The sequence below is a fragment of the Dasypus novemcinctus genome, chromosome 6 (genome assembly GCF_030445035.2).
Source record: "Dasypus novemcinctus isolate mDasNov1 chromosome 6, mDasNov1.1.hap2, whole genome shotgun sequence".
Taxonomy (NCBI): Eukaryota; Metazoa; Chordata; class Mammalia; order Cingulata; family Dasypodidae; genus Dasypus; species Dasypus novemcinctus.
In genome coordinates, this window is record NC_080678.1 from 80,577,941 (window position 1) to 80,590,998 (window position 13,058).

The 13,058-nt window shown below is 55.9% G+C and overlaps 1 protein-coding gene across 1 annotated transcript in view; it reads left to right on the top strand.

The window, feature by feature from the left end:
• The window catches only part of CDH23 (cadherin related 23), a 438,368-nt gene that overhangs the window by 173,270 nt on the left and 252,040 nt on the right, over positions 1-13,058 (top strand). The window contains exons 7-8 of the mRNA XM_058298988.2: positions 7,095-7,289; positions 10,544-10,672. Of these exons, the coding sequence (XP_058154971.1) occupies positions 7,095-7,289; positions 10,544-10,672 (324 nt within the window). The remainder of the gene's footprint in view (positions 1-7,094; positions 7,290-10,543; positions 10,673-13,058) is intronic.

A 13,058-nucleotide genomic window follows, 5' to 3' on the forward strand; every position in this document is an offset into this window, starting at 1 on the left:
ACACATTATCCAAGAAGATCAGACTCTGGTGGACAGAAGAGACATTGTGAAATGATCTCTTCCTGACTCCACTGCAGCAAGATGTGCTGGAGAACACGTGTGTGTGTGTGGGTTTGTGCACACGTGCGTGTGCCCTTTGCTTGAGACACCCAGGCCTCTGCTGGGTTCTTCTCCCTGCTCTGTTGGTGTTTGGACCCCTGCTCTCCTGTTCTCAGATGGTGCCCAGAGATACTTCTTTGCCTATTGGAGAAAGAAAACCAGCCTACATCTCCCGTGTCCCCCATTTCTCCTCTTTCCCCCCTCTCCTCATAAACTAGACTGCCACAAAACCTCCAAAACTTCATATTTGGAAGTGATGTCCTCCCAAACCACTGTGGTAGGCTTCTGCCTCCAAAGAGAGCAATGTACATCAAAACAAACAAACAAATAAACACAGGTACAGGCACTTCCCCTTTACTGCAGGAGCCCCCTTGTTCAGAAAGTTCTTCTAACTTTAATTCCTCTTCTTAGAATCAGAGCCCATTTCCTTACTCCCAATCAAAGTATGGTGGGAATCATACTTTCTCCTAAAATTATGGGCAAAAGCTCCCCATCAGCTCTCTCTTCTTTGTTCTAGACAAGTGAATGCTCTCGTCTTCAGCTCCTACCGTCATCCCCAGCCCTCCCCTAGATGGGGGTGAATGAACCAGTCCCTCTTGAGCAGAGTCTCGTGACCCACTCTCCACCCTCACCTCTAGGGCCCTGAGCTTTGGAGATGGGATAGGCGACCTGAATTTGAATCCTGATTCCACCACTTACAAGCCGTGGACAAGTTGCTTTATTTCTCTGGGACTCCATTTCCCCCCATGTGGGAAAAGGGGGTAAGGAGAAATGCAAAAATGCAGATCCCAGGCCTGATGACTGTAAGGGGTGAATCGGTGGTAACTCCCCTCAGTTCCTCTCCACTCTCCTCTCGGCCACCGCGGCCTCGGGGATCAGCCTCTGAGCAGCACACACGTGTTCTGGGAGGGTCTGTTCCCAGCTCTGATCCACCACAGTGCCTGCACCTTGTCAGAACTCCATCCATCAGGAATTTATTACTAATGCATTTTATAACAGGCTTTATAATAAGATATTAAAGACGGTAGCCGCATCTAGCAAGCATTCCATAAATATTAATAAGGCCTTTAGAGATGGCACCTCCAGTGGAAATGGTAGCGCTTTCTGCTGAGATCTGCTCAGGAGAACGAGGACATATTGGGGGGGTACACCACGAGGATGTGGCATGGTGTTCTTTCTCTCCTTTCTTCCTTTCTCTTGCTGCTTCCAATTTTTATTTTTGTTTTGTTGTTTCCAACTTTTCCTCTGGCATATCTCCTTTTTCCCCCTTTCAGTTAGTTCCTTTCTCCCCAACTTTCCTTCCTTCTTTCTTCTCCTGCCAGCTCTCTTCCTCCTGTGACCCCCAATCTGGCCCCCTCCATGTGCCTGTCCCCCGCGATCCTTTCTTCTCCCTTCACCTCTCTTCCCCACTCTCCCCATCTCTGTTTCCTCCCCTCTCCCTCTCTTTCTGCCTGGACCACTTCCCGCTGCTGCACACACACTCCCCCACCCCCTTCCCAGGGAGCACCCCGAGCCACCTCTGTAGAAGCCCAGAGTGGAATGTAACTCACACTGCATGTGAGAAGTGAGCTATTTATCATTATTATTAACGAACAAGATCCCTTGCACGGCAGAACTTTCCCAGAGTCTATTCCCTTGTCACCCCAGGAGTAGCAAAAAGATTTATTTGTCTCTGAATTGCACGGGGTGGCCCATTTACAGCAGGTCCATCAGAAGTGATGTGCAGCCTAAATGGGAACTTGAGGGAGGCAGGACCTGCCCTGCCTGTGGCCTGCATAACGTGGGCCACTTGGCAAGGGAGAACAGCCTGGCACATCGATCCGAAGGTGTAGAAGGTGATAATGCCTAAACACACTGCCTGGCCGCGTGGAGGCCCAGAGACATTCCTTGAAATGGCCCAGAAGCTGTGAAGGAGTGGGCAGGGCAGGGCAGGGCAGGGCAGGGCAGGAGGGTGCCATGGAGGAAGGGGCCCTGAAAGCAAGGCCGAGGCAGAGAAGGAAGGCTGCTCCCTTCTAGCGAGAATGTGAACCAACGCCAGTTTCTATAACGCATGAGTGGGGAGAAGTCACCCTAGATGGAGCAGGCCTGACCCCCAACTTTTGGCCTTAACTACACTGCCCACGTCCATCCTGGCTCCACAGTCCCCCAGTCCCTGCCCTGGCCCCAGCGCTGGCCTCTCCTCCAGGCCTGGCCCCTGCTGCTCCCTGTCCACTCCTGCCACCTCGCCAGAGGCATGCTGATCATTGCCAGTGGGGGGTGGTGGTTTGCATGTCAAAAGGAGTGTGTGGGGACACTTAAAAAGAAGGAGCCAGCATTATCCTGGTCCTTTGATTCTTCTCCCCATTATTTCCTCCCAGCCTTGAGGTGCTGGCCAGTGCCCTCCTTAGCAGTGCAGGGCCAGGTGCTTTGCTTTCTGCAGCCCAGCTGTGGCATTAAAGGGGCAGGATCCCCCAAGAGGAAAGGGGCAGGGTGAGCTGGGGCAAAGCTGCAGGGAAAAGTGGCCCCACCCATGTCTGGGCAGGCTCCGGGGTTGCCGGGAGGGAGCAAGAAGCTGAGCCCCACGGGGGCTGGTGTGAGTGAGGGTTGCCCGCCGGAAGGGCCAGACGGAGTGTCTCAGGCACCGTGGCCAGGGACGAGAGGGGATGTGCAGGCAGGGCATGTCAAGACCAGGCCTGGAAATGCTCGCAGTCTCTTGTCTGTGTTTCTTCCTCACAATCGCCTGCCCTCGGCTTCTCTGCTACTCTCTAACTGTGGTTTCTGTGTAACGCTCAGCAGTCAAGGAGCCCACTCCCACCCCAAGCCTACAGCAAGGCTTTTTCTGCTCAGATGCCCACAGGAAATGAACTCAATTTCCAAGACCCCACCTGATTGGCCCACTAGGATCAGGTGATTATCCCTGGGCCAATCAGGGATGTTCTGGATCTGCAGTCACTTGGTACCAACATGGCCGCCCAGATCCATCTCCTGGAGCAGAATTGTGGGTGTAAAGAGCATCTTGTGGGCGGGGAGGCCGTGACTGGCATCCCTGGGGGTGGGGGGAGGCCGTGATTGGCATCCCTGGAGGTGGGGTGCAAAGAGCACAATATAGTAATAGGAGTCCAGATTTCCAGTGCCGGCTCTGCTATCAACCACCCGTGTAGAAAAAGACACTTTCCCTCGGCCGTGTGCCAGGCCCAGTGAGAAACGTTTTTTCCCCCACACCTTATTTATAAGTAATTCTTGTAACTACAGTACCTAGGAGGTAGATACTATTAACGACACCACTTCACAGATAAGGAAACTGAGGCCCAAAGAGATTAAACAGCCTATGTCTAAGGTGCCCCAGCCTGTGAGGGGAAAGGCCTGGATTCGAGGGGAAGGCGTGTGACTCGGAGCCCGTGTTCTCAGCCGTCAAGCTTCACTGCCTGCGGAGTACTTGGAAACTCAGCTGCACCAGCCCCATAGAAGAAGCCTCTTGGTGTGGCCGCTGCAGGCCTGTGTGCACCTCTGTGGTTTGCATGGAACGGCAGCTGGCTTCTCAGAGAAGCCCCCAGTGGATGTGGTAATGGGTGCCCCCCCCGTGCCCCTCGTAGAGCATGGCGCCCAGGACACAAAATGCAAGAAGTCAGCATTCTTTTCCCTCCAATGGCTTGTCCCTTCTAAGTGTACGAATGGCTCTTTGCCAGGCCCGTTTAAAACCCTTTCTAAGTTATGCAGAAATTAAATGGGTTTTCACTGCAGGGTATGAAACATAGCCAAGAAGGTCAGACACCGGACCATCGCCTCTGTTTCCTTCTTTTCCTCTGTCTTCTTTTCGTGGCTCTTGCTCTTAAATCCCCTGATCGGTTGCTCAGACAGCCTTTGGCCCGGATCACACGGTGTGGATGGTGAAATGTCCTCGCTGCCCACAGGCAGGGGGCTGGAGAGCTGACATCCTTGTGGGAGCCACCCCTCTCTCTGCGCACCTGCTCCGACGGGCGTGTTGAGCTGACCGGCTATCTGCTCGGAAGTGCTATCTAGCTGCCACCCAGCAGGCAGGCTGTTCTGAAATTGGAACTTGGCCGTGCTGTCTGGTGGCAGGAGCCGGGCCCCAGTGGAATGTTCTGTTCTGGGTCCACGGGGCTTGCTCTGTCACTCATGTGCCATATGCATGTTTGAGCTGGAGGGGGCGGGCAAGAGGGAGAACTGTAGGCTAGCCAAGAACCTCGTGTAGAACCGCCCAAGCCCAGTGCCCCCGTGGTGGGCATGACCGGGTGGAGGCTGGCTTCACCGAGCTCAGCACCTGGTGAGTTTGGTTAGCGGGGCTTTGTACACGGAGAGCTGGGATACGTATTTGCAGGGTGCCTGTGAGTTCATCTCAGATTGTTCCAGTAAAGGCATTTCAGTGAAGGAATGGGCAGGGTTAGGGGGAAAGTAAGGATGTTGAGGCTTCAGAGACTAGCAACAGTGGGAAGCTCTTAATCCCCCTGCGGCTGACGGGCAAAGAGGAAGGATGTACTGTTACTGGAGCCCGAGAGTGAGAGGTAATACCCTAGGCACTTTCTCCTCCGAACTCCGACCAGTGCCTCCCACTGGCAGAACTCAGCTGAAAGCCACCCAGCCAGGGAGCCTGGGGGCAGGAGCCCATCGAGGTCTGTCTGGGCCGTGGGAGGTGGGGCGATGTGCAAAGCAGGATTCCAGAGGTATCTTGGGGGTGGGGGATGGCCAGGGAATGCCCAGCAAAAGGTGCTAATATTCGGGGTTCTTCTTGACCTCTCCCTGCCCTACTCTTGAAGGTGGTTTTGCCAACACTCCTCGAAGACATTCAGAGACTGAAATCACTGCTGCCATCCTCTGAGGACTTCCGGGCTGGGACGATTACACTGACGTTTACTCTTCGTACCAACCCTTTAAGACATTAACTCCAATGTACTGGGAGGGGATTAAGGCTCAGAGAGATCAAGTAACTTGCCCAAAGACACACCGTGAGGCTGGAATTCCAGCAGAGGTCTGTCCAGCCCTGAAGCCCTCGTCCTTATCTGCCCTGCCCCCAGGCAGACTTGATTCTCTTTTGGAGGGACAGAGCATCTGTTTTCCAGCAGCTGAATTAGGGAAGGCAGACCTAGTGAAGGAGAAGCAGCTTAGAGGCCCAGAGGTGTGAGGGAGCCTGAGGAGTACAAAGAGCTGCACACCACCAGGGCACCAGATGCGAGGGGGAGACGGGCCCGACCATGAGGGACGGGAGTTCCATGCCAGGGGAACTGGGGAGCCATGGGTGGAGTGGAGGGGAGGGGCCTCCCACGGCCTGCCTCCTGCCCCCAGTGCTGGTCGGAAAAGGGCAGGTGATGAGCCTGTCTATACAGCCCGAGGCTTGCCTGGTGCTGGGGAGAATGAGGCCTCTCAGAAAGAAACAGTGCAGTTCTGTGGCATTGCCCTCGGGAGGCGCCCACTAGCCTGCCGAGGGCCCTTTTCAAGGACACCCTTACCTCAAGCAGCTGGCCCCATCAGAGCCTGGGGAGGGCTGCCAGGTTGCTCAAGGCTGGTCCCCAAAGAAAGGGACTGCTCGAAAGGGTGCTGCAGAACCCAGGGCACACCAGCAGCCTGGAACGGGGGTCGCAACTCACACAGAGCCCTGCGGGTGACAGAAGGGGCCGTGGCATTGCCCCAGCACGGAGGAAGCATTTTACATCAGCGTCATACAGAAAAGGAGTTGTGGGGAAAAGCTGCTCTCGGTGTTTCAGAAGAGTGTTTAATATTAAGTGTAAGATCAAGGGCTCAGAATTAGCTAGACCTGAAGCCAAGGCCTGATCTTCCATTGCCTAGCTGTGTGACTTTGGGCACGTTACTTCACATCTCTGAGCCTCAGCTTCCTGTTTGAAAACAGGATAATAGCTACCACCTGGGAAGCTGTTTGTTAAAGAGTTAACAGCTGCCGCGCCTAGTACAGTGCCTGGAATGAGCAGTCAATCAGCAGAAGCAGTGCTTCTTTAACTCTTAAGTCTCTGTGAAGAGACAGATTAGATTGCCTGATCCTCAAATGTGTCCAGAAGTCACTAAATGAAGAATAAATTAATCCCCTCAACCAGTATTTACCAATAGCACATGCCAAGCACTGTGGTAGGCGCTGCAGATGAGGACTTGAAATCAGGTAGAGGATGCAGGTGCTGTAGTCTATCTGCTAAGTGCTGTCATAGAGATTCGCCAGTTGTTCATTCATTCATTTACTGACTACCTGCCCTGGGCCAGGCACTGTGCTAAGCAAGGCAGATAGAGCCCATGGAGCACATGTGTTATGAGGGAAAATGGGCCCTGACAAGGAATTCTGGGGAGAATCCCAGGATGCTATGGGACCCTGCCCATGAACTGTGGGGAGGGGTGGAGAGGGGGCTGCCCTGTTTTAGGAGTCCAGAAGGTCTCCAAGAGGAGGTGACATTTAACCAGACATCTGGTGTCAAAAAGATGCAGGGTGTAGCAGAGGGAGTCACGGAGGGCTCCCAGGAGGAGGTGACATTTGAGCAGGTGTTGTGGGCCCTCTGGTGGCAGACTTCTATGGCCCAGGGTGGCATTATGGATGCCCCTCCCCAGGCCAAGCCAGGTAACCTCTGTGGTGCCAGGCAAAGCCCCCCGGGGACCTCCACCAGATCCCTGCTCACACCTCCCCTCTCTCTGTCCTTGAAACCTCAACAACTGCAGACTCCCAGGTCCCCTCGGAGCAGTCCAGGCCCGAGGCTGGGGTATCCAGGGGGCCCCAGGAAGAAAAATCACCAGGAAGTAGGGGTCTGGGGACTGAAAGGCCCCTCGCCTCGAATGCCAGGATGAGCCGATCACCACTGGAGCCGGGGCTGTTACAGCCACCAGGAGGCCATCAAGAAAAGAAGGAACAAAAAGAAATTGCATTTTAAATTCCTCCGAACCCTCTTAGAATGAAAATGACAACGCCACGGGTCTGGATGGCTGGAGGGACACGGTTCAGGGGCTTTGGGGGAAGAGCTGGGCGCTGCAGCTCACCCTGTGCTGTGCTTTGCTCTCTTCCCCAGAACACGCCGGTAGGGACCCCCATCTTCATCGTGAACGCCACGGACCCCGACCTGGGCGCAGGCGGCAGCGTCCTCTACTCCTTCCAGCCCCCCTCCCTCTTCTTCGCCATCGACAGCGCCCGCGGCATTGTCACAGTGATCCGGGAGCTGGACTACGAGACCACCCAGGCCTACCAGCTCACCGTCAACGCCACAGTGAGTCACCAGACAGCCAGACGGCTCACACAGCACGGGGGCCTTCCGGGTGGCGCCTGCCCCCGTGCCTTGCTAGCCACGGGCCTGCAAAAATGGTGACCGCGATAGTGATGCTAAGGACGACAGCCTGTGTTCCAGGCACTGCGCTGAGTCCTTCAATGGGCCGTCTCCATTAAACCTCACAATAGCCCTGGGTCATGTGTATTATTAAGATGCCTGTTTTGCCGAGGAAGGAAACTGAGGCACAGGAGCAATTCAGTGACTTACCCAGCTAGTAAGTTATGAAGGGCAGGATTCGAACCCAAGCAGACTGATTCCGGAGCCTGCCCTGGTGAGCACCACAGGGCGTCCACGGTGAGCAAGGAGTCCTCTTGCTCTCTGAGACACAGGACAGAGGTGTCAACCCCAGGGGTGTCCTGACACCACCCAAAATGCAGGCGCCAGAGGGGTGCAGGCATGCGGCCTTTCCTCGTAGAGCGGGGATGCTTAGGCAGTGGGGGCGTCCACGCGGGCCAAGCACTGTACTGGCTCCTGGGATTTCAAGGATGAATTGGCCACGGGAGGGAGGTGAGACGGGAGGAATCAGCCCATTTTATGGATGGCACCGTTGGGACTCGCATGGCTGATGAGTCCTGGGAGTGCAAGAACCCAGACCCAGATGGTCCAACTCCCAGGCCTGTGCTCCGACCACCATGCTCCATGGCCGGGAGGCTTTGAGGCTCCCGCACAGCTGCTGGTCCAGCTGTTTGCAAGGGCCTGGGGGACAGGTGAGCCACACGCTAAATGGGGTCATATCCTGGGCTTCCCTCTTCCCTGCCCCCGGCTGCTGCTTCAGGGCGCAGCTGGAGCCATCAGCGAGCAAGGTGCGGGCCTGTTGTCCCCTAGATATCCAGTTCCAAAGCTCAGGCCAAGAGCAAAACAAGCGACGCGAGTCCCTGTTGACCAGCCGGGACCCGGACACACAGAATCCACCTCCCGGCCCTGTGCCACCGGCAGCGTGGGCTGCCACCAGTGCGGGGGTATCTGCTTGGCGGGTCGCAGAGCCCAGACTGCGGGCAAAGATACCCTGGGCAGGATGGAGGAACAAGGCATGACCAGGATACAGGGAGGCCTCGAGTCAAGAAATGTAAACCTTTTGTTTGTATTTGGCCCGGTGGCCCCTGGGGGGGTCACACACATTCTTTTCTTCTCCCTTATTTAAGTTTCCCTTGCCTGGGAGGAGGTGTGTGCTGCTATTTGTAAAACTGGCTTCTGGGATGGAAGGAACAGGCCAGCCTGAAACTTGCTCTTTGTACACACCCGTACCCTTCCACCCTCCTTGCACCCACAGAGACTGTCCCTCTCTATTTGCACACGCCTGAGCCCAGAAGCACAGATGCTTGCTCTCTTTCTCGCTATGAACTGGTCCTTATGGGATCACTTTCACCCAGGGTAAGAATGGCCCAGGGCGGGTGGGGAATAGACCAGAGCAGGGCCAGGCAAGGATCTGGGTGGCCCGAGGCATTTCAAGAGGCCTGGGCTCAAGCTGGGGTGATGGATACAGTTAAATTGCCCTTAATCTCCAAGCAATCAGGCCTTGAAGCCACGGACCACGAGGGCCTGGAGCTCCCCTGGTAGCTGCTGTGTGCCAGAGAGGTGACTTCCTCGCCTGATCCGCAGAGCAGTGGGGCCCTTGACTGCTGGCCTCCCGGCCCCCCAGAGATTCTCCTGCAGGGAGCTGGGTGGCCACCAGGGTGGGGAAACGTGAGGACTTCCCTGGGGACAAGCTGCAGGCCCAGAGCCACAGCTAGAATCATGGCAGGCTGCTTTCCCACCAGATGTGCCGCAATCAACCCCTTTCCCCAGTCGTGGAGTCCAGGGTGGACTCGACGGAGACATCTGCTGTGGGGACAGAACTGTAACCACAGGTGCGGGATGGGAGGGTTGGTGCCAGGCTGGACAGAAGCCAGCTGCCTGCAAAAGCCTGGAGGTGACGAATCCGCATTGCTGGCATCCCCTGCCCGAGAGGACAAGGGGCTTCCCGCTTGGCCACCCGCACGGCTCCCTGGCCCCCGCCTTCATGCTGTGTCCTCCCACGCTGTCCCCCCCCCCATCCCACGGCCTGCCCTCTCCCGGGCTGCCCTGGGGAACTCTTCCCGGCCACCAGCCCTCCTCTTCCTCCACGGCTCTGCTCTCCCCCTGGAGGGCAGGAGGCAGCCGTAGGCTCCTGCAGCGTGGGGGACTATCTTAGACTCATTCTTCTGGTCACCCCAGACAGCCAAGGGAGACCAACTCAAGGACAGTCGCTCCTCAAATCCCAGACCAGGGAATGTCCCAGCCCAAGGGTCCATGGAGGCCTCCAGTTGAGCCCTTCATCTCACAGATGTGGAAATTAAGTCTCCCAGAGAGAAAAGACAGTAACAACCTACAGATATAAAAGGGGTGCCTGGCACTGTGCCTGGCGTTCAGTCGCTGTTATCCTCGGCAGCAGGTTTCTTGTGGGGTTTAGCATAGTCCACTGAGCATTTGAGGGTAAGAGAAGGTTTTTGGATTCCTTTCCTGGTGAGCTTTTATAGGGCTAAATTCCCAACTAATCAGAAGGGTTTAAACATTGCCTGTCTGGCCACAGGGGGATGGCCTGCATGACCTTTCAGGGTTCCTCTCCCCCAAATCCCCAAATGGCATAGGCCCAGGAGCTCCCCCTGCTGGTTCAACCAGAAAAGTCGCTTGACTAATAAATGCAGAGTAACCCTCTCTGCTGCCAAAGGGCCCTTCCTCTGAGGAGTCTCCGTTCTAGGCACTCCCCTGCCGGCCTGGGGAGCCGAAAGTGGGCACGGAGCAAGGCAGTGGGCCCTCCTGGGTGAACACAACCAAGGAGCGAAGGGCAGCACCGTGTCTTCACCCCACCCACCAGATGCCCACGCTGGGTCAGGGCTGGGATGGGCAGGGGCCGGAGCTCTGGCTCTCGCCCAGTGCTGCTTCGTGTCATTGGTTCAGTCACCTTCCACTGGGTCTTGGGGGCCCTGTTTGCTTTTTCCTGCAAGACCAGAGATCACTGTGGATTTGTAGAGTCCTTGACCTTCTGTGAACACATGCCCTTCCCTGTGGGACTGCATGAACACATGTGCACATGTGTGTGTGCACACACAGGCATGAGGGGTGCTTGCGTGTGCATACATGTGCCACACTGGTGTAGGTTTGTGTGTGTGTGCGTGTGTGAATATGCTTGCCCACACGTCACTGGACCTAAGGCCACGTGCCCTCTGTCCTCCTAGGATCAAGACAAGAACAGGCCTCTGTCCACACTGGCCAACTTGGCCATCATCATCACGGACATCCAGGACATGGACCCCATCTTCATCAACCTGCCTTACAGCACCAACATCTACGAGCACTCCCCTCCGGTAAGACCCTCTGCAGCCCGTGTGGGACTTCCTGCTGAGCTTGTAGGGATGGGGCCCTATTTGGTGAGACAGGCATTTCCTATACCCCCTCCCCAATCTTAGGCATGGAAGCAATAGGTCTCCTAACCCAGGGAAATCCCTGGCCCCCCTTACTTCATACCCATCTCCTCACCCTCTCACATCATCCTCAGAGGGCACCAAGTGCAAAGAACAAGGACTCCCTAGGTGCAAGTGAAGAGGAGTGGATTCCTAAGATTTGGGTAGAGTGATGGGGACACCTGTAGAAAACCCAAACTAGGTTACAAAGTGGATTTGGACTCATTCAGGCTCAATAAAACAACACTGTGGCTTAGCCATGTCCGGTGGCACTCAGGCTGCTCCTCCTCGGTCAACCGGCTCTGTCCTTTTGCTCGAGGTTCTACTCGCCAAGATGGCAGCAGCTTGCCCTGCTCCTCAGGCCCTCCGAGGCCCGGCTCTGCCCCAAGAGCTCATAGTTCCCATTGCCCCTCCTAGCTGCTTGGTCTTTGGGTTTCTCAATTCTAGACTTCCAAAAGCAGCAACTTGGTTGGCTGTGCCCATGATTTGGGGCCATGCCACAAGGTCATAGGTCATCAGTCAGCTTGTAGATTGACCACCCTTGGGTCATGTGTCCACCCTCGCCCAGTGCCCTGTGGTTGGGAGGTCTTAGAGATCAAAGCATGGCCTTTGCCCACTTAGCAGTTGGTTGGGGGAGAGGGGGCACGTTTGTTCAGCTGTGGGCCAGGCGGGCATTGGCAGGCATCCCCTGTCTGGCCGCCATCAGTGCTTTTGTGCAAATTGGAAAAAACACTCTCGCTGGGCAGATAAATTAGAAAAAGCTACCTCATCTGTTTAGACACAACCCCTTGACATGAAGCTTGGGGAGCAGATTTGGTGGAAAGAAAAATGCACCCCTTCTTTTGAGGGAATGCATATGCTTAGAGGAACGTCATACAGCTTTGAGAGCAAAGTGGGGCCCCCACATAAGGCTCAGGGCCCTGCACATTTGCATAGGCTCAGAAATGAGTATAAGCAAGAGGCAGGTGTCCCTTGGCCGGGGTGCAGACTGGGCTGCCAGGCCACCGCAGCTCAGGGAAGCCTGACCCCAATTTGGAGACCGTAGTCTGTCCTGACCACTGGCATCCTTGATTTGGCTACTTTGAAACATGATGCTTCAGTCTCCAGGTGTGTGGGGGCAGAGGGGTAATATCTCGCCACTTCTTCCTTGCAACAAGTGTGGAAAGGAGGATCTAAGAAGCAAAATGCTTTCCAGCCTCCCAACTGCACATGTTTGAAACTGTTTTGCGTTCAAAGGGCCCCCTGTCCCACTTCTCCCTGTTGGATTTCCACAAACAGCAGGAAATCCAGCTTTTGAGACCAAAGGCTGTCCCGGTTCAGGCCAGCCCATGACTTCCCCCCACCTCTATCTCTGTAGCTCCTTCTCCCCACCTCCTGTGCCAGGCTGACATTGGTTTGCTTGGGGCGAACGTCCCTGACCTTTCAAATAAGGGACCCCCATATGTCTCCCTCTTGGCACTCAGTGCTCCTGAGTCAACTTGCTCAACCTCTGCTTTCCTGCTGGACTTGATGCCTGGCCGGGGTCTGCTCATGGGCATAGCATGTAGCGGGTGCTCGAGAAGTTTTGATGGAATGAATGAATGAGCAAACAAAGCCCTGGTCAGACCATCCTCCCCTCCTCATCACCCCTCATTCTTGCTCTTGTCACTGATCCCAAGTCCCCCCACTGTTAGTTCCCAGCCCACTCACCGCCTTTCTTGGGCTGCTTTTCCTGCCTTCATCCCACCGGCCCACAGGGATTGCCACCCCCCTCCCCTTAACTCTGATAGAACTTGCTCTCTCCAGGCTGCACATTTTACCGCTTAATTATACTCTCCCCTGTCATGTTCCACGTGTAAGTGGGTGACTGCTGATCCCCCCGTGACCAGGAGGGTTTCAGGCTGGGACCTCGTCTCTGACCTCCTCTGGGTCTCTCAGGGCATCGTGCCCGCGGCTGAGTGCAGAGAAGGTGTGTGAAACCCACTTGCGGCCTGAGGTGTGGGCCACGATGCCGACCGGGCAGCCAGGGGGCTCAGGGCAAGCCCCTCCCCACACCCACGCTGCCGCTCACCACGAGTGGCAGGGGCTTCGGCCCAATCACATCCCCACTGTGGACCACTCCTTCATTGGAGAAGTGGGGCCAATAGCACCTATGAAAGTGCCTTCTCACCTGGGGGCCGTAAGGATTGGCGCTGGCACGCATGGAGCAGCCGGCACGTGCTGGCAATCAGCAGGCGTTGAAGAGCAGTGGTTAGTGCGTGGGTGGGTCAGCTAGTGGTGGGGAGTAGCGTTGGGCTGGGGCCTCCAGCTT